The sequence below is a fragment of the Drosophila arizonae genome, chromosome 3 (genome assembly GCF_054131065.1).
Source record: "Drosophila arizonae isolate 15081-1271.41 chromosome 3, UAZ_ARI_1.0, whole genome shotgun sequence".
NCBI lineage: Eukaryota > Metazoa > Arthropoda > Insecta > Diptera > Drosophilidae > Drosophila > Drosophila arizonae.
In genome coordinates this window covers 8,652,773-8,675,059 of record NC_142923.1, presented here as the reverse complement: position 1 = coordinate 8,675,059, position 22,287 = coordinate 8,652,773, and the positions used below count along the sequence as shown (strand labels likewise).

Here is a 22,287-nt window from a genome sequence, read left to right as displayed (position 1 = left end):
GAGCTCTCTAGTCTTTCTCTGGTTTCCAATTCGCTTTACAGCTCGTTGACAGACGCTCGAGCTGTAGCGCCAACGTATCAATCACATGAATTGATGCAACCACAAAGGCAACAATGAATGAGTAATGGACGTGCCAGCCGGTCGCCACGGCTTCAGCACAAGCTGATGCTTTAGCATTGATATGCACTTTGATTTTGATTTGTTATGCTATGCTGCAGTCGAAGATTGCAAATCATTGCGAATGCCACCTCAACATGATGCACAACAGTAAAGGACATCAAAGAGCAAAATCATCTCATTACTCAAACTATATCTGAGCCGGTCTCATAAAAGAAAGCAGGTCAAGCGAATGGAAAATTATCATATAAATTATATAGCATAAGTAGCATGCTTCAGTCTATCAATCTATCAGCTCTTACTCTTACTCTCTCTCTCTCTTTCTCTCTCTCTCTCTCTCTCTCTCTTTCTCTCTCTCTCTCTCTCTCTGTCTCTCTCTCTCTCTCTATCTATTTAAATTACATATATAGCCTAAGTAGCATGCTTCAGTCTATCAATCTGTCTCTTACTCTCTCGTTCTCTCTCCTTCACTCTCTCTCTCTATCGCTTTCTCTCTCTCTCTCTCTCTCTCTCTCTCTCTCTCTCTGTCTCTCTGTCTACTTCAGTAACACTCGATAAAACTCAATTGAAGAGCTGTATCAAAATATATAAATGACATACATAGCCTAAGTAGCATGCTTCAGTCTATCAATCTCCCAGCCCTTACTCTCTCTTTCTCTCTCTCTCTCTCTCTCTCTCTCTCTCTCTCTCTCTCTCTCTCTCTCTCTCTGTCTACTTCAGTAACACTCGCTAAGGCTCAATTGAAAAGCTGTATCAATTCAAAGAGCCCTCACAGTGTATTTTTTTCTGTTTCTGCTTGCCACTTGCAACGGATTCACGCACTTTTTGCAGCAAATCGAGTGCAAATATAAATAAAACTTGCAGCACTAAAAAAAACAGGTGGAGGTAGAGCGAAAGCAAAGAGTGAATGCACGTAATGGGGCAATTGGCTGCTGCAGCGCGTTTGCCGCGGGCTTTTAAAGCAGTTAGCCTCGTTTCGGTTTATTGGCCGGCCATTTAACAAGCTCCATTTGGTGCCTGGCCACAAAGCGAACTACACACGCCCCAAGCATATTTCGGCGTAGGTGGCATAGTGCAAAGTGTGGAATATTGCGCATACGCCACGTTGCGCCTTATCGGAAAAAGCACATTGGTAACGGGTCGGACCGGGCTGGGCCCGTACCCGTGCCGACTCAGGACATGAGCCTGCATATTTATGAGCCTCGGCTAAGGACACTGCTTATGGGCTTTGATGTTGGGCGTGATTTGTTTTTCTACGCGTGCCAACCATGTTGACAGACAGCCGGAAAAAAGGATGGCGAAGTGGGTGCAGCGGGCTGAGGAGCGGAGCGCATAAAGTGTGGGATGCAAGTTTGCCCATCAAACGTTTGTGCTCCTTATAGAGTGGAAGTGAGCTAAGAACTTGAATGACGGAAGCCAGCTGGGCTGAGTAGGTAGATTATAGTGCAGCATGTAAATTGTCGGCTGTATGCCTAGCTGAATGGTATACAACAATATGATAAGTCGTAGGATATAAGATATGGCTTTTAGTATAATGAAAGTGAGCTCTGGCCTACTTAAATGGCTTGGCTTGAGAGAGTGAAGAAGTGTCGACTGAAGGGAATAGAATGTGTGCAGCAGTCTAAGCTAGCTAGACTGACTGATCCTTCGGAGCTCTTTAAGAAAATATTTTCCGCGAAAGGGTAAAGGGTAAGGGTAAAGATTTCCGAGCTATGATTTGATGTATAGTATAATTGATTTTCCTGTATAGTATAAATTATTGCGGGAGGCGAAGGTCTATTCATAAATGAAACTGGCTGCTATACTCCGAGTAGAGAGTTCTGAATGGTTTCCCATGATAGTATAGGAAAAGGCTACTGATGTAAGATACACACACAGGTCACACAGAGTCGAGAGTTCCGAGTGGCCTAGCATGATATAGTACTGGAATCCAGTCAGAGTTAAGCGTCTGCTCTTATAGCATAAATTATTGCTGGAATGCTAGGATTGCGTTGGTGTCTAGCTGCAGTCCCTCTTCAGCTCTTCAACTGGCAGCTGGCAGCCGGTCTACTTAGCTAGACCATGCCTATGTCCTTGGCCAGCGTCAATTAGACTGGCAACAAAATTGCTTTTGAACTGCGCGAGATGTATTTTTGCTGGGTATCGTGTTGCAAGTGGCAGCTAGACACGTGCCACATTGGCCTCGTTTGACAACTATTGACAAGCACTTTTCACATTTATTGACAGTTTGGGCTCCGTTCACGGAGTGCGCTTCAATCTGTCATGTTGACACAGAAGTCGTGAAATTCTTTAGAAATGGCACGCAGACAGACAGACGGCAGCTATGGGCCAACAATGTTGCAGTTGAGTGTGCAATAAACTTGCCCACAAATTGACATTTGATGGCCTGACCAGAATAAGAATAAAATGCGTGGCATGTTCAAAAGGCTGCACTGCCTCTAAATGTGGCTGCTTGACTGCTTTCAGCATGCCACATTTCACATTCCACAAGCCACAAGCCACATTCCACAGTCCACATTCATCTCGACTGACGGATGAAGTCATTTGTTTCCCCTGCGCCTTGAATTAGGCAACACTTTTTTCAACAGACCCACAAAATAGGGTCTACTTAATTTGTAATGGCGTGAAAACGGCTAAAATTATGCATATTATTTTGGGCGCTTATCAAAAAAGGTTCAGGCCAGTGACATAAAAACAGAGTGTGCCTGTACCTACAATGTGAACGACTGACGCATACTCTGCAGCTGGGTAGAAAAAGTTCAAAGTGGACGTGGATAATAAATTATAATTATTTCTAAAGAAACAAAAGGTAAACCGGCATCAGGTTTCAAGAGATCTTTACGTATAAAATAAAAAACCTTAGGCTTAAAAATCGTCTCGATAAACTTATTACTTGCGTTCAAGCGTCATATTTTTGGTATTTTTGAGGTATTTTTTCTAGATCTAGGAAATATTTTCAGGCAACTTTGAAACACAATGATTATCATTATACAGAAAATAGTTCAAATTGATATAATACATTTTCTTTATGTTTTCTAGCTACAGCTTGGGACACAGATTAACTCTAAAGATGAATTAGATAAGTTAGAAAACAAATTTAAAATTAGAAAAAAGTTGTTTACAGTTCCACAACCATTCTCCTGCAATTTCTAATTTCAATTACATATATTATTTATTATATTCCCTAACCCGGTCAGTTGCCAAAGTCAATATTATGCTTACGCTCTATTCAGTCGCCATCTCTCTGGTTGCTCGCAAGAAACCAAATTATGTTGACTGTGGCCGCTTCTATTTGATGGCAGGGCATGTAAAGTGGCCCTCAAGAGATTAATTTTCAGCCATGCTCGGCCTGCAATTATACAACAATTAAAAAACAAACGCCTAAAGTGCTCAGTACGCGAGGCCGCTGGCAATTGGGAATGAATGTGGGGTCGTTAGATCCGGAGAGAGAGATAGAGAGGGAGAGTGAGCGAGGGGCAGCAGCGTTTTTGGTGGGTTGGAAACTAACCCACGGCTGCCCGCACACAAATTACTGCGGCTTAATTAATGGCCAAGAAATGTTGGTGCGTCAACAGGGAAAAGTTAAAGCGCAGCCAAAAGCAGCGTGTTTCGTGTTGACAAGCAAAACAGAAAAAAGAAACAAAGTTTTTGAACAAGGGAATGGGAAAAGGAGTGGGAGTTGCTTCCAATGAGTAAGAGTCTAAGTGGGAGCGAGAACGAGAGCGAGCGGCTGTCTTCTGCGCGTGTAATGACAGGCGTTGACGTGGGCAACGTGAGCTGGTGGCTCATGTGCGCCCCGTCGAAGATGGCGACAAGAAAGTGCCACATTTTTCAGTCTCTTGTCTTGACGTCACAGCCAACAGCCAACAGCCAACAGCCAACAGCACCGGCAACAACAACAATCGCTTGGTGAGCAGAGCTATTTGACTGAGAAGCATTTTTGGGGATCCTGTCGGGATATTTTGCAGTTTGTCTGTTGCTGTGGGTACAGATGCGTGTCTGTGTGTGTGTGTGTGTGAGTGATGTGGTGCGTGTGTGTGTGGCGTGTGTCATGTGCGACATGCTCATAAAAAGCGTTTATTCAACCAAGAGCCAAGCAAGTGCTACATGACACCAACAACAACAACAACAACAGCAGCAACAACAACCGCAAACAGGCAACGACAAAATGGCGACGTGCCAAAACTCTAAACCGTTTGCCGCCGTCGCTGCTGGTTCGAGTGATTCGGGTGGTGCCTGTGCCTCGCCAGCGTTTGCTTGGTGCGGGGGTAATGCTGATTTGGCTTTTACCACATTATTATGTCTTAACTGAAACTTGTTGTTGTGCCCATTATTCTTGGTTTTTCTTTCGTCTACATTGTGCTAACAACTCTTTCATGTGGATTTCTTTCTTTGTTTCGCTTGCAGGCTGCCAGTTTGTTAGGACGCTTTGCATACCCCACTCCGAGGTCTGTTACGATGGTAAGTTCAGATATCAACGACAACAGTCGATTAACTCTATATACATATACATATACACACTACAACAGCAGCAGTAACAACAATATCTGATTGTGTGTGTTTATAAAGTGTCAGCCAGTGTCTTTATAAACTGTGCGAAAATATTGTATGATATTTAAAATGGGTGAGAATTAGGCAATAGATGCTTATCTCCGGGTTGCTTGTCGTTAATGGTCTGAAGTTTGCCTCTTAGAGAGAATAAATATAGCTGGAGGATGTGTTATAATAAAAATAAAAATATATATGTATCTATATATATATATATCATCAGCTGCACTTAAAATATATGCATACAATTTTTTGTTTCTGCACTATCAGCAAACACTTAATATACACACATATATATATATATATATATATATATATATATATATATATATATATATATATATATATATATATATATATAAACTGTATGCATATATTTTAAGTGCAGCTGATGAGTGTGTTGCGTAAAGATAATAAAATACTGTTTTTAGTGCATATATTTTCTATTGAGCGTGTCTAGCATTTAAAGGGAGATAGCAAATCTTCAAAAAAAAAAATAAATGAAATAAAAATAAAAATAAAAATAAATAAATAAATAACAGTTGTCATATTTACGAAACAAAACCTGAGCATTCAACAATTCTTAACCAATTATTCTTACACAAAAACAGACGAAATCTTGCCTAGAGACTTGCACTCAATTCCAATAAAGTTGCAGCTGAAAACGTTTCCATTTAAGAGCATTTTTGTTGAGCATCTGAACAGTTGAACTAATGACAGGCTTTGGTGCTTTACCCAAGTGAAACGTGGACTGCACAGCCCGAGGGCGCTCGATAGCACTAAGTGCTCAATAGCAGGCGAAGCTGCAACATAAAACGATTTCACACGCACACACACACACACGCGCGGCAGGCGTGTGGGGCACAACCTCCTCAGAGGGAAAGGTGATTGCGACCAATGACCAGAAATGCACTTCGGACCGCTCTGTGGGGGAAAAAATGGCATTCTGTGGGTCAAATTGTAGCAGGCGCATCTGAGTTTTGGGATTCATTTTCCAGCCGCTGGTCCCGGCCCAAAGTATAAATTTTCGTATTTGTCCAGTGCTTCAAAGCGAAGCGCATTTAAAAAGCGTAAAGAAGGACCAGAAAAGGAGCCCCAAACAATTGGGCGAGCAATGGCAGGACTCGGGGTCTTGGGAATGGGACTAACAGTGCATTATCGAGAACACACTCAATTACTTATGTAAGCGCTGTGAATTTTCGTTGACGGCGGGGCCGACTGAGAACAATTGCAGCAGCTGCAGCTGCAGCTCGAGAAGAAGAAGAAAACCTGCGAAAAATGGTGAAAATTGCAAGGGAAGAAAATAAAATAGAATGAATTGTTTGACCCCAAAAGCGAAAAATGTTCGAGCTCAAATGTAAAAGGGGAAACTGCACTTGGAAAAATCTGCTATAGACTTTGTATGGAATAGGAAAGGAGGCAAAGGAAAAGGTGGTAAAGCCATGAAGGATGCAGATGGTATAAATAAATATTGGAGATTTTTTTTGACAGTGTATTGAGACAAATTCTTAGAAATTGTAGGATTTGTTTTGAGTGTGTAAGTGTATTTAAAATCGGTCCAGTTGGACAATGATTTGATATTGTAAGCATAATATAGTCAATCAAAGTAAAAATCCGCAGGAAAATTTATATTGTACATAGACATAAAGAAAAGTCAAATAACTTTGTTGCTAGGCAGAAAATAGTGAATGAGTAGTGAATATTTTTGTCAGTGTATTCACACACACACACGTCTGATATCATATGTGAATAAAACAAATGCTGCAAAAATCTAAAGTCAAGGCTGACTCAATAAAATTGGGCTAGATTTCTGCCAGTGTATCGACGCCCACGCTTAGAAAGTTGATGTGAAATTGAAGCTGCACTCAGAAAAATTGAAAACATACTCAGAGAACATAGCGAGGCTCAGGGCTGGCAGCACATCCCGAAGTGCGAACAATATTTAATGAATTTTTTATCAGTGTATTCACACACATGTCGAGGTATTTATTATATGGGGAGCTGGGAGCCGCAGTAGCAGTCGCAGTCGCAGTTTTTTCAGCCCAGACCGCATTTACATTATGCAAATGAGGTTCGAGACTAGCGGCAAGGATATGCATTTAAACGCTCGTAAATCAGGGCGAAAACAAAAGGTGGCCAATGTGTTGTGTGTGTGGCAGGTGGATGGGATGAATGAGTGAATGCGGGGGTGCTGGGCAGGCGGTAGTGGGGATTGTAGTGCATTGTGGACATTGTAAGACACGCGCTATTAATGCAGTTACATGGCCTATTAAAATTGCGCATAATTTGCATTCCGCAGACAACATCTTTGGGAAGTGCATTCCGACCACTGGAGTTGACGTCGAGGACATTGAGAAGTAATTATCCTTGTCGCAATTTGCATGCGAGTGCGACATGCTAATTGTATTGTCTGTCTGTTCGCAGGACACCACTCACCGAGGACCAATCACGTGTGCTGGCAACCATGCTGGAGGAGCTGCAGGGCGCCGGCCTAGGCTGGGACCATCAATACGTGCAGTGCCGCATCCAGGGAGCGCTCTTCTCGCTGCAGCGCCAACAGCAGCTGCCGCCGAACCTCTGCGCCAACTTGGCGCCAGCGCCACCCGACTATGGCGACCCGGCGAGCGCGTTAGCCTATGTGCGATTCACGCCGCCGGAGGCGGAGCAGCTGGAGTTGAGCAATGCGGACTACTTGGATCAGACGCAGCCCAGGCAGCAAGCGCAATTCTATCCAGCGATGCACAAGAAGCAGCCGCAGGACAGCGGCTTCAATAGCATCCTCCATCAGCTGCAGCTGCAGGATCGCCGTCGGCTGCGTCACGATCCCAGCGAGCTGGAGCACTTTGGCAAGCTGGACGGGCACATGAAGAACTCACAACTGGAGCTTCCGAGCGTGATGGATGCGTTTTTGGACACGGAACGGCAACGGATGGCGATGCGACTGGCCGAGCAGGACGCCAACTCGAAGGCAGGCAGTCCGCGCAATCGGCTGGAGCTCTACCAAATACTGGCCGCCTCCGAGCCCGATCCGCAGCCCTATCAGCGCAACCAACAGCCAGCCAATGCCATGGACGAGCTGGAGGCGATTGTGGAGCAGCAGCAGCAGCAGCAGCAACAACAGCAGTCGCAGTCCCAGGACCCGGATCCGCCGTCGGCCGCACCCGGATTTCTGCCCGATGAGCTAAACGAGTCCAGTGAGCTCTATTTCCCGGACAACTATGCGCCGTTCAAGCGTCGTGGACAGCAGCTTAAGCACTCCTTCTTCCGCGAATTGGCCAACGAGCAGGGCCTGGCCCAGGAGCCGTTGGCTCAGCTGGCTGTCCAGCCGGAGTTGATGAAGCGACGCCCCAGCGACAACGACGTCAATGTCCAGGAGCAGGAGCTGGCGTTCGAGACCAGCTTGCGCCGCAACTCGCTGACACCCCTGGAGGAGGAGGCCATGCTGGCATCCAACAGCTATCCGCGCGCCCTACACAACCAGCGCGTCTACACGGAGGGTGGGTTGCTGTTGGTGCCGCAGGACGAGCTGCAGCAGGACTCGGCGCAGGCGGACGAGCCAGCGAACATCAAGCAAGCGCTGCTGGCCAACATGCTGGGCTTTGCGCGTCACGAGCGACTCGATGTGAAGAAACCGGGTCCCCAGCTGGGTCCACCGTCCTCTGAGCATAGCAACCAAGTGGGTACTGAGAAGCCACAGCATGGCAAGGATGTCAACAAGGAGGTGCTGCCCGCTCACATCAAGGGCGGCGATGTCAACGAGCCGTTCAAGAAGAAGAAGGTCGTCAAGGAGCAGCACTCGGACGAGGATCATGCGCCGCACACCGTAGACACTGAATATGCACATGTGTTCGTGAAGAACCCGTAAGCTCAAGCTAACCAAAATCGAACTGGAATTCCCCGAATTCAACTTTTTCTTTCCACGCAGCATTGACAGTTGGTACGATGGGCAGCGCATCATGAATGAGCTGGCGCAAATACTACACATGCAGGGATACTTTTCTTATTTAACGTAGGTTCTATGATCATTAGGTCTCAATTACTATTGATGATAGCTCTCATCTCATTGCTCTGCAGCGTTCAACCGCACGAAGTCAGCTTCCGGGTGGACTCAAACAACCCCGAGCGCAAGACGGCCGCTGATGTAGCTCGCTACATCAATGAGAACCGCGGCGTCAAGAACAACATCCAGCGACGCGTCGGCTTCTATGTGCTGCACGCCGGCGTCGGCGATCGGGTCAAGGATCTGCGCGATTCGAGCATCTCTGCGTCGCCCATTGAGCTGGCCGAGCAGGGGCCGGATGTGACCCACATAATGGCCTACATGTTCGCCGGTGCAGGCGCCGCGGCTGTGATTGTGATCTTTGTGACGCTCATTCTGATCAGGCGGCACGATCGCAAACGCGACAAGCTGGGCGGCCTGCAGACGGGCATGTCGGGTGCGGAAAGCTGCAGCAAAGACTATCAAGAGCTCTGCCGCGCACGCATGGCCGGAAAGAATGGCAACACAACGACTGGCAGCGCTGGTGGTGGTGGTGTCGGCGGCGGTGCCAATGCCACCGATCAGGCCCACAGCGGACGCATCACCTCGCTGAGCAAGGAGAACGAGGGCCGGCCGCCATCATCACGCTCCAGCACATCATCATGGAGCGAGGAGCCAGCGTTGACGAACATGGACATCTCAACTGGACACATGGTGCTGGTGAGTAGAGAAACGCCTTGCTGTCCACCCATCTGTCCGTCCATCTGACTACTCCAATGGGAGTGCGGTAAATCGAGGAGAACTACATCTTCTAATCTAAACTCTCTTTCTGCAGTCATATATGGAGGATCATCTGCGGAACAAGGGTCGATTGCAGCGTGAGTGGGAGGCGCTGTGCCGTTACGAGGCCGAACCTAGCGCCCGAGATGCCGCCTCCCAGCCGCAATGCGCCAACTTGAATCGACCCGGCGCTCCGCTGCCCTACGATCACTCGCGGGTAGTGCTCAACCATCTGGCCAATGCCGAGGGACTGGACTATGTGAATGCTTCAACTATTGTGAGTAGAGATGACTTAGACTTAGAAGTGAATTCCCTTAAAGCTCGTTATATTTTGATCTCAACCCGCAATCAGACCGATCACGATCCTCGTGCACCCGCCTATGTGGCAGCCCAGGGGCCCTTGCCCTCGACCTTGGCGCACTTTTGGCAAATGATTTGGGAGCAGGGCGCTGTTGTCATAGTTGCCCTCTGTCGCCTGCAGGAGAATGGAGAGGTGGCCTGTGCGCGCTACTGGCCGGAAGAGGGTGCGGAGGTTTATCACATCTATGAGGTAAGCGCACTCCGACCGACTCCTTTTGGCAACAAAAACTAAACTAAGCTCTGTTCGCCTTAGGTTCACCTGGTTAGTGAGCACATCTGGTGTGATGATTACCTCGTACGTTCTTTCTACTTGAAAAACTTGCGCACTAGCGAAACACGCACCGTGACCCAGTTCCACTTCCTGTCCTGGCCGCAGATGGGCGTGCCGCCGCAAGCGAAGGCGCTGCTGGACTTTAGACGGTGAGCTGCTAAGGATCTCGTATATATTTTCTCTTTGTATTAACTCTCCTGGGCCTTGCAGCAAGGTGAACAAGTCGTATCGTGGTCGCTCCTGCCCCATTGTGGTGCATGGCAGCACTGGCGCCGGACGCACTGGCTCCTACATACTGTTGGATCTGGTGCTGGGACGCATGAACAAGGGCGCACGCGAAATAGACATTGCCGCCACACTGGAGCACCTGCGGGATCAGCGAGCTGGCCTGGTGGCCACGCGCCAGCAGTTCGAGTTCGTGCTGATGGCCGTGGCCGAGGAGGTGCATGCGATACTGAAGGCTCTGCCGGCGAACACGTCGGGCGAGAAACGTGAGCTGGACAAGGACAATGGTGCCACCAAGGAGCCGCTCAAGGAGGACAAGGCACAGGAGGCTGCCGAAGAGGAAGCGCCGACCAGCAGCAGCAAAGCAGCAGCAGCAGCCGCCGCAGCCAAGGAGAAGGGGCAGGCCAAGGAGTCCACTCCCAAGGACGCCAAGGCGTCCGCTGAGCAAAAGAAGAAATAGGCGCGCAGATAAAAAGCAAAACAACAAAACCAAAAGAAACCAAAAACAAAGAAATAACCAAAATAATAATTCTTTAGTTTACATCACGTTTGTTGCAGCGTTTCGGGGGTCTAATTTAGTTGTTGTAGCTAGTATTAAAGTACACACATTGTTTTCATGCAATTTATGTTGAAAGGTCTAAGCACTTGGAAGGTTCGAAAAGGGCTCAACATGGTCGGCCAGAGTTGGATACGCATTAACTGTTCAGTTATTATTTAAAAACAAAATTTAAATATATATATATATATGTAAAGAACTATATGTATATGTATATCTTAAGCCTATGTTCAGCACAAATTGCACCAAGTGAAAGAATAACCAAATAATTTTATAGCGCTTGCAATGCTGCCACAGAGCTTGCCCCATCGCCAGCATGCTGCAACGGGTTCGCACACCAGCCCGTGTCATCCGTTGAGAGCGTCTCTGGCTGGGGTCAACTCAAGCTTGTGGTCGCATTCGGCGCGCCGCACATATATTTCTATCAAGTACATGAATATATATAAAACGTATATAAAAGTATGGGAAAAACATTATTTGAGTGTTATATACAAGACAAATATTTATATATATATATGTATATGTTATATATATATATATATATATATATACATATACATGTGTAGCTGTTAAGCATTTAAATTCAATTATGAATGCATTTTATCTATCGATGTTGGCATAAAACACGCATATGAATACCCTTTACTTTTTGGTGTGCATATAAACCTCTAATCGATGTGCTTGATATAATCAGCGGGATAGATGATCAAGAAATATGAACAACAACAACAAACAACAAAGAAACTAATGGTATACATATGCCAACAACAACAACAACACGCGACACACATACAACATACATATACAAGAGCAGACATATACATCTCTATATATATATATATATATTTATATATATATATATATATACCGCAAGAAAATGAATGTAAAATTTGTACCTAAACGAAGGAAGAAACGCAAAAATTTCTATTTACAAAAAAAAAAAAAAAAAAAAAACTAAAAACCAAAAATGCAGATACAAAAGCTATTGATGTGTACGACAATTACTTATACAAATTTATTATATATTAAAAAAAAAACTCTATATATTATAAATATATATACAATATACATTATTCATATACAATATGGTGAGTGTCAATATTTATAGTATATTATATTATATGAACTAACTACTATATCTGAGTGTAAATTTTCAGCAAAACATATTTAAATATTGTTTTACCAACCATATGTGTGCAAATTATTATGTCTATATATATGCATAATCTCTCTATTTGTTCAGTTCTCTCATTAAACCAAAATCCCAAAAGAATTTATTTCGAACCAAAATCCAGTAACCAAAAATGAAAAATAAAAAAAAAATACCACATCGGCACTAGGCTCAGCGAGTTCGTGCAGTTTGTGCCCAGCGCTTTAAACTCATGTATTTCTCATCTGATTTCGAGGCAGCTAAAAGCACTGCTCGCAAACCGTTCGCACTCGCCGATTCCCTAGAAACATGTCGAAACAAACGTTTAGGAGGGTGTGTCACACACATATCTGGAGAAGAAGAAGATAGCGCAACATCTAGAAATCGAAGCTTTAACAACACACAAAATTGTTAATTAATGCTTTCGCCGGCATGCAATAGAACATGATAAGAAAATACTAAATACGCATATACAAATACGATTACAAACACAACAACAAAAATACATATACAATCAAACACTCACTGACACACACACATCACATGAAAATACGATTCAAACTAAATGAAATCCCCACTCAGGCATGACCCTTTGAATGTTTCAAATGGACAATTAGCTAAATGTTAACCAGGAACTTAACTAAGAACACATGGTTTAGGTGCGGTGTCTAAAAAATACTGCATTACACGTTACACTAAACACAAAAAAACGGAATCGCCACAATGATACAAATGACTACAAATGATATCCACAACTGACTAAAGATAATACAAATTAGTTATGTAAGAGCAAATTATTCAAAAACAAAAACAAAAAAAAAAACAAAAAAAACAAAAAAAAAAGCAAAAAAAAACAAAGAAAACTAAAACAAAGTATATCAAAAATACCAAAATATAATACATTCCTTAATGGACAGAAGAGCAGCTGAGTTGATTAAACGCAGTGTCTGAAAATTTATGTATTTAAATGCAAATGCTGCAAGTTAGCACAAAAATTACTGCAAAAAAATACCCATAAACAAAAGAGAAATATATATAAAATAATTAACAGTTTGCTGTAGCAGTTGGTGTTAAAAAATAAAAAATACATGCGTTATTTGTAGTTTGAGAAAAACTTTTTGAAAGCAAAAAAACCAAATGTCAACTAAATAATGTTAAGAAAATATCAAAAACGAAAAACTTAACTAGACGCAATATTTGTTTGTTAGTATTTCCTTCGTTACAATGACAAGATTCATTAAATTTTTTTAAAAATACACAAACACAACACAAAAGCAAAAAACAATATTACAATAACTGTGGCAGGCCCAACAACAACTTGGGGCTTGCAAAAAACTCTTAAAAACTCTTATTAACGTGGTAGAAAGTATAAAAAAAATACAAATTAAAATTTACAGTTTTAAAAAACACTTAAGAAAAAGAAAATTTAATATTTAGTAGTGAGTTTTTTCCATTAATTTAACAAAATGTTTTTTCAGTGTTTATTCAATACAAATTACAACCAAATATTTCCAAATGTTCTTCGAAAAACAAATTAAATAAGTGTACTAAACCAAAATGAAGAAGACGATAAACTCTAAATGTATTGTAGTAAAAAGTATATAAACTATATAAAAGGCAATTATTATTGATGTATATTCGAAAAGAAAAAAAAAAAACAATTATATTATATTCAAAAGCATACAACCATGCGTAGCAAATTGAACGGAACTTACAAAATAACACAAGCAAAATTTAATATAATATAATAAAATTTAAAAATAAAGTATATATATAAATATATACAAATATATATAAATATATTTATATATATGTTTATATACATAATAAAAGCATACAATATACGATATGTATGCGTACGTAGTTCAGGCACAGAAGTTATCATTTCTTAAAACTATTTTCATTGATGGTGTAACATAGATATACAAAGATCTAAAAAAAAAAAAACTATTCTCAAAAATGTAAAATTGACAAAGATTTTGACAATGCTTAGGCAAAAACAAAAACGGTACATTATGACCCCGAAGTCTAGCTCTAACCACAGCTCCCGCTGGAGTACAGAGAGCGAGGCTTCCAATAAATGTAATAATTATAGTATGGATAAAAATACATACCAACAAAGCTAGTATCAATTTGTTAGCTGAATTCCATCGAGAGCAAGGAACGATCGCTGCCCGAGTACAGCTGGCACAGATAGATACAAACCATGGACCGATCTGGACAGACTTAAATGACCGACGAACTGCATACAAAATGGTTTGAGTTCCTAGTTAAACGCAAGCTGACTCTGAAGACGTAGACGTACCGACGGACATTCTGGACTGGCTGTAAATACGCACATCTTAGCATTGGACACCCTGAAAAGATACTACAAATATTAAGAAAGAAAAAAAACCGACCTAAACATGGACACCACAAAGCTAAATATGGTTTGCCGATATCTTAAAGCGTTCATCGTATCATTTCTCTCGATCGAATTCCGAGCTATCAACTTGATGCAGCATTGTTTCTAGATTAGTGTGAAATACATATGACGTTCAACATGATTTATAACAGGAGTACGAAAACTTAACAAAACTTTGGCTTATTTCGATATGTTAAATGTTTCAGTTTCTTGAATAACCAAAAAAGAAATTGAAAATATACAAATACAAATAAATACAAAAATAAAATATGAATATCCATATAACATGCATATTTATCACACATTAAAAACTATGCGTGTTGTAATTAATGAAACCATATATAATGTATAATAAAAATCCAGAAAATTAAATATATGTATATGCGAAAATATAATACAAAATATTGCTGTATATTTCAATTAAACAAAATACATCTTAAGCGAAGTCGAATACCAAGCGCAGGCTTTCATACATTTTTGGAAAATAAATAAAATTATAATATATAAGATTGACAAATATCGATGTGTATAACATATATAAAAAATATTTATATATACATAAATATAAATATCTCTGTTTAGCCACTCGGCGATATTTGTGTTAAAGAAACATTAAAAAAAAGTGCATAAAAAATAATTACAAAAAAATTGTAAAACCAGCAGAAAAAATTATGCTGGCTGAGGCCACTTAAAATATACTAAAAATATATGAAAAGAAACATAAACACGACTACATGAAACGAACAAATTTACACACACTAACATAAACAGGCAACAACATGTTTATGGTCATACCTATTAAAGGTTTTTTGTGCAAGCATAATTAAGAGATACATCTACATATATATATATTCACGTATATATATGTATGTATAACATAATATATTTAAATTGAAATCGCTATGCAATTTAAATATATATCTAAATGTACACAAAAAATAAAGGAATACAAAATATATATAAATGTATACTTCAATTATTTACGACAATTACATACATACATACAAAGAGAAATGAAATATATATAAATGTTATTATTCAGCAAAACAAAAACCAAATAAAAACAAGTAATTTAATTGAATCGATCGATATATATAATAATCTCCATCGGAGCAAACGAGAGATCATATATCTAAATGTAACGCGCCATTGTGTAATATGCGCTACATATACTAAAAATAATATATACATATATACATACATATATAATCCAATATATATATATATATTTATATATATGTATAACTGGATGTATAAATGTAAATCAAAACAAACACAATACAGAGCATTGATGATTAGCAGAGCAAGGAAACAATGACAATTGATTATGATAATGATGTCATCAATTATGTAGAACCGGTAATAATTACGATTATTATTATAATACAAACAACAAAATAATAAAGAAACCCTTGAAAAAAAAAAAAAAAAAAAACCCAGAACCAAAAACAGATCTCAAAACCAAAACAAAGGAAAAACAAACCAAACAAAATCGAAGACCATAAAAAGTTCACTCAAATCGATTCTCAGTGTATTGCACTCAAATGTGAAACCGAATAGCTGCGAGCACAAGCAAATATATTAGTAACACTGTCTAACAAGAGTAAGCGAAAAGTCCATTCCAATGGCCGGAAAGCTACCAAACGCTGTAAACACAACACCACTTAACTTTTCCACAGTAAGACGTGCATGGAATCGCCATTGCACTCATTGCTATATAGGTAAAATCTCTCTACATAGTTTGTAATCTATCTCTGTTCAATCGACAGTTACAGGATTGGAGAATCTCAATCAACACAGGCATACCTACATACACACACACACACACACACATAACCACACAGCTATGTACGTCCCTTACAACACTGGTTAAGGTAACAAACACTTTCTACTTGGTTCCACAACAAATTCATTTTCTATGGTTAAATATCTGTGTGCATATCATTTTTTTCAGCTTCCCCCTTTTTATTCAATTTTATGGCAATTGGCGCATACTAAGTTTATCTGAAATTACTCAAATTATTCACAAATTTTATTCCATAATACGTTTGTTTAAAATAAAAATATTTTTGAAAATGCAAGAATATTTTTATTAATTATTCGTCAATATTTTATTCCGTTTATTTAGTCAAAGTTTTGATTCCAAATTTGGTTACTGAAATTCAATAAATATTTGTATACCTTCTGATTCGAAAATCGGTTATATTCCTGAAAAAACAAAAAAAAAATATTTTTGAAAATGCAAGAATATTTTTGTGAAACAAGTTTTCTAATTTTATCAAAAATATCTATATATTTTATGAGAATAATTTCGATTGGCTTTAGGAGACTCTATCCAAATCTCAAATATTTGTTATGCGAAAAAATTCTAATATCTGATTTACAAAATAATTGGCTTTTGAAAAATTATATGTTTTTCTCCAAAATATTTTTTTTGTATCCCAAAAAATTGGCAATTTGGCAATTCATTTAAAATTTCTATACTTTAAACAAAGCTACACAAAAGACAACTCGGCTCTAAACAAAGTCAGTCAAGTTGTCCTCATATCTCTAATCGTAAAGCAAATATGCATTTGCATTGAAAAAATAAATCAATCAAAGCTTCCAAATGAAGAAACTAAGAAACTAAGAAAAAGCGCACGGCAGTGCTAAAGGCAGAGGCACAAAATTGTTTTTTTGTTGTTTTTTGAGAAACATTCGGCCAACTATATGAAATAGACGTAAAGAAAAGAATACGTACTGCATGTCTAAAGAACGTAATTATAACAAATATGATCTGTATACAATATATATATATATATACCGATCATATTAAGAATACATATATAGAGTATAGGCAACACTGCGATTCCAATTCCATTTCCCTTGGGAAATGTTGATCGATCGCGATATATATATTATTGGGGGTGGGTTAAACCAGTAGGTTCCTCGCCTTAGAGTATTTTTTTTTTTGGATACTCTGCAAAGAGTCCCATCCTTAGCAAATGGAGCAAGTCCTAGCTACATACATAACCAAGAAAAGAAGTGTTTACACTGAAAAAAATAATATATATATATATAGCCAAAAAACATATTAAGCACATTCACTATGCAAAATACTCGTTAATCAATATATATATAAACAAATATTCACATATTTAATCCATTGGTGTAAAGCAAGCATTGAAAAAAAAAAAAAAATACAAAAAAATTATAAAAATTAAAAAAAAAAAAATAAGAAAAACCCCTTTGAAAAAAGGACAACAAAAATCTGGCGCAATTTTTTATTTGCATAGATCGGACTCTACTTATACTTATATGTTATTTGGATTAAAGGCAAACCCAGTTTCAGTTCCCCACATTTTTGCAAATTTTCACGTTACGTGGTAGAAGCAGTGTGTTTGTGTAGTGAGCAAGGAATCACATACTTATCGCACAGCTTCGAGCACTTGTGCCCGACCTGCACAATGTGTTTCATTATGCTGCACGCCACAGACACGCCCCTAGGTGTAGCACCCTTTGCCAAGCCAGCCCGTACACCCGCTAAGATCCGCACCCATTGCCCATTGCCACTTGCCACCCCTTTGCGCCGCTTCGCTTTGCAGAACAAAGCAAAAATACCGCGCCAAAAAATACACACAATATATAAATAAATAATAATGAAACTAGCAGAAAATCGGGTCATAGCCAATTTTATATGCTAGCGACTGCTGTGGTGGTTCAACCGCATCTGAGTTGCCCTGCCCCCTGTGCATGTGTGTGTGTGTGTGTGTGTGTGTGTGTGTGTGTGTGTGTATGTTTTTTTCGAGTTTTCGATTTCGTTTGGTATTTTGGCACAATTTCAGCTTTCGTCTGGTTTCTGTTCGCCTGTTCCGTGTGTCGGAACATTTCTTTGAAATGCCGCAATGAAAGGCAAAAAGCCGCCGTGCAAACGCTTTGATGATTTTCCGCATGCCGCCGCACCACCAACCACCAACTGCCAGCAACCAACAGCGACAACAACAACACCAAGCGACAGCCAGCGACAAGGAACGATTTGATGACTGCGTTTCTATCTCACTCTCACTCCATCTCTCTCACACTCTCTCGCTCTCGTTCTTTCCCTGGCACTTCTTATTTTTTTTTGGCCGTCTGATGATGATGTTTGTTGCTGTTTGCGTTTGCATTTGCCATGGCCGGCATATCAATTTAGGGGAGTGGCATGCGTGACGCTTAACTGAACGAGATTATAGAGTCTTCTCACTCCCAGTGCCCACAAGAGACCCCCGACCTACAGGCAGCCACAGAGTGCCACAGTGTGCCACAGTGTGCCACAGTTTGCGGCAAGCTCTTTGTTGTTTCCCACTGCAGCTGGGCGTTGCCGTAACAGGAGCACGAGGAGCGGCGATAGCGACAGGAAGAGGAAGAGTATCAGGAGCACCAGACATTCAGACTCGACTCAGCGCGCAACATTAACAACAACAACTAAAACAACAACAGCAATAAATGTGCCCAGAGCAATTCTCTTGATTGCGGTTTTGATTTACTTAGCTGGCTTAAGTGCTTAATTCATCAACGCCTTGCCTTACAGATGGGATATGTTTGATTGTAGATGTAGCACAGGGTATATAAGGCAGGCAATAAGAATTGCACCTGCTTCGGCAGTTTTAGACTGCGTGTGATCGATCCAATGGTAAAGACAAGCAAGCCTATGACATTTCTATGGTATTTCAATTTTGCACATTTTTCTTTGCTTAATTCTTTTCATAGTATATATTTTATAGTATAGTAACTGCAATTAAGGGAATGGTTCTTTGTTATTATTTGTTTCAGAAGATCCTCATACAAGCATGTACAGTTTGTATGTATATATATTTCGGATCATTATTATAAATTTTGCCCATTGTACTCAGTATCTGATAAAAGGCACGCGAGTATGTTAACGCTGAACGTTCTCAGATATAGATGGCGCCACAATGTAATTTGCGACATGACTGCTAGGTGACGCAAGCAAAACTTTTGCTATTCCAATTTATAGCTGTAAGAAATGTGAGCTAAGATTTGATGAATTGCAAAAATAAAGAATAAAGAATGTTTTGCAATATGAATGTAAATATTGTAAATATTGCTTATTTAAATATGGGTTTAACCCATTTTAAAACCAATAAATGGAATATATAAATCAGCTATAAAAGTTAACTATAAACTAAACGCAAACTCTTTGAGGGTTGTTATCTTAGCTAAGCAAGCGCAACTGTCGCCATCAACCGACAATAGATGGCGCCATTTGCAACTAGTTGCCGTCAGTTGGCAACAGCTGGCGCCAGTTCATGCAACTCGTGAAAGTACAGAAAGAAATGTTTTTAAAATGAAATTGTCACAAAATGTCACAGTTCAATGTGAGTGCAATTAGATCGTCTAAGCAATGAATTGAAAAAATTAAATAAATTATAATATTTAGAGCTAATATTTATTTTAATAAGTGTTAACTAAAGGAAAAGTGTTGAAATATACTTTCAAATATTTTAGTAAATATTTTGATGTCAAGGTGTTGACCTAATAAAAGTCAAATAATTCATATGCAAAGCCAAAAACTCGCGGTTCGTAAAAAATTAATTCAGAAAATTGAATAAATTACGCGAATTATGTAACAGGCGAACAGAAATCGATACCAACAGGCAGTAGCAGCAGCAGAAGTCGAGGCGAGGCAGCAGCAGCTACCGCAGAAGTTGAGAACCGTTTAGGAGCACTCAAACAGACACACACACGCACACGGACACACAGTCTCACACACACACACACACACACGCGTGGAAACATTGAGAAACTGAGCACACACACGCAGTCGAGGAAAATGCTTTTCTTCCAAAAAGTCAAATGAAATAAGTATGTGAAAGAAGAAGAGGAAGCAGCAGCAGCAGCAACGGCAGCCGGCAACACTTGAGGCAGATAAACTCAGTCGAAGGGGCAGCAGCTGCGGCTACGACTGAATGTTTGGCCATAAAACATTTTTTCATGTGTCTGAGGGGTGGCCGGCAGCGCGAAGAGGGGGTTGTAAATGTCTCGTCTGGAAAATGAATGCTCAACAGATACAGCCAGCGGGTTGAGAGAGATGGAGAGATGGAGAACCGAGGCGAGAGCAAGCGAGAGCGTGCGCTGCGTGGAAAATCATCAAAGGTTGCCGCTGCGGCGTTTTCGCCTTTGTGCCAAAATCCTCAAAGGAATTTTCCGATATTTGTAGCAGGCGCTCAGCAAACGCCAGTTGGAAAAGTTGACCAAGAAAAGCCAACAAAATAGACACACACACACACATACATATACACACACTCGCACACACACTCAAACTCAACCAATGAATTTTCCGGCGATATATATATTTTTTTTTCGCTCAGGGAGAAAATTCGCTTTTCATGTGTGCCAGCACACGCTCATATGTGTATGTTTGTGTGTGTGTGTGTGATTTATCGATGAGATGCTGCGACGTCAGCGCTGACGTCGATCCATTTCGGCGAGCAGATTTTATTCGGCGATTTTCCCTCACGTTTTCCACAGTGATGTCACTCAGCCAGGCAGCAGCTATACAGATGGGGAAAAACCCACCTGACCACTGTTCATATACAATTTGAATGCATTGTTTCGCATCGGCATCGGCTTTGAGCATAAGCACTAAATTATCATTTTTTATTAGCCGCTAAGCCTCGCCGTTGCCAAATTTGGTAGCGCATAAAAAAATCTATTGATTAAAAATTCATTCACAAATGGACATTCAGACATCAACATAAAGAACATAAAATGATTCAAATCAAGAAGAGCACTTAATGGCTGCGTTTAGAGCTGATAATGGAATGTGGGCTAAGGCGATGGGGCTGGAGGAGGGGCTGGGGAAGTGTGGTGAGCGAGGCAGTGGAGTGGAGTGGATGCCAATAGATGACACATGAATGGCTCAATGATTGAAGCAAGCGATTCTGATGAGTGTTCTATGAGTGTGTGTGTGTGTGTGTGTGGGAAGAAAGTCTACTAATAACTGCTAGATACCCATTATATTGTTAAGAGTTGAAGATGCCTACATGAATGAATAATGAAATTAGCGCAAATAGTGAGAATTATATTTATTATAAATAATTTTTTATTATATTTTATTATTTTTTTTTTTTAAATACTTAGTTACCTTATACTAATTATTATTTTCTACATTATTTTCCTCGCTCAATTTACTATAAACATTTCATCGGCCTTTCATATCCATTTAGAGGGTATAAAACAATTTGACTCCAGCTGGCAATTGCGAGACATTAAGAGTCATATAAATGTCAGTGTCAGCAGTTCGCCCCCAAGCATAAATCAATAAAGATGAACTTATTTTTGGCACGTCTGGCAGCTGGTCCATAAGGGCACAAGCGATTATGGTCATGATTATGCGAATCAAACGCAGATGCAGTTTCCAAATCACATTCGAGCTCCAGCTCCGGCGAACTCTCCGTTTGGCGCGTGCCTTGCAGCACAATAAAAGGCAAACAACTTTGGCTAACAATCTTTGTTTAGTCTGCTCGAACACTGAGCTGGGCAAAAAGCGGGCAAAGAGCGGGGGCATGCCACAGCATTCGCTTTGGCATTTCAAATAAATGTTGCAATCGGCAATTTGGCCCAACGCGAGATGTGCCGCAAATATAAATTCGTATTATTTTTAGATTCGTTGAATTTTTGTCGTTTTCTGTTTTCGCAGAGGCGACGAAATGTCTACAAAAAATAAACATATTGTTGTTGGTGGGCGGGGCAGTGGGCGCTGATTGCGAAAACATGCCGCTTAAAATGCTTACTAATGTCCACATATGTTTATTTGTATATATGCTATATGTATGTTCAATGATTCACAAACTTTGTGAGCTTGATTAGTCAGCTGAGCAAATACAAAAAATCTAAGTAGAAACTTTGAAGCGAC

General features: G+C 40.5%; 1 protein-coding gene across 6 annotated transcripts in view; it reads left to right on the top strand.

Moving 5' to 3' along the window:
- IA-2 (tyrosine phosphatase IA-2) overlaps nucleotides 1-15,839 on the top strand; it is a 51,022-nt gene extending 35,183 nt beyond the window's left edge. For all 6 annotated transcript variants that reach the window (XM_089463956.1, XM_089463955.1, XM_089463954.1 and 3 more), the window contains 9 exons: nucleotides 4,525-4,578; nucleotides 6,965-7,022; nucleotides 7,090-8,526; nucleotides 8,591-8,674; nucleotides 8,740-9,364; nucleotides 9,480-9,701; nucleotides 9,777-9,974; nucleotides 10,038-10,204; nucleotides 10,266-15,839. In XM_089463956.1, the coding sequence (XP_089320082.1) occupies nucleotides 4,525-4,578; nucleotides 6,965-7,022; nucleotides 7,090-8,526; nucleotides 8,591-8,674; nucleotides 8,740-9,364; nucleotides 9,480-9,701; nucleotides 9,777-9,974; nucleotides 10,038-10,204; nucleotides 10,266-10,740 (3,320 nt within the window). In that variant the 3' untranslated portion in view covers nucleotides 10,741-15,839. The remainder of the gene's footprint in view (nucleotides 1-4,524; nucleotides 4,579-6,964; nucleotides 7,023-7,089; nucleotides 8,527-8,590; nucleotides 8,675-8,739; nucleotides 9,365-9,479; nucleotides 9,702-9,776; nucleotides 9,975-10,037; nucleotides 10,205-10,265) is intronic.
- Nucleotides 15,840-22,287: the final 6,448 nt, after the last annotated feature.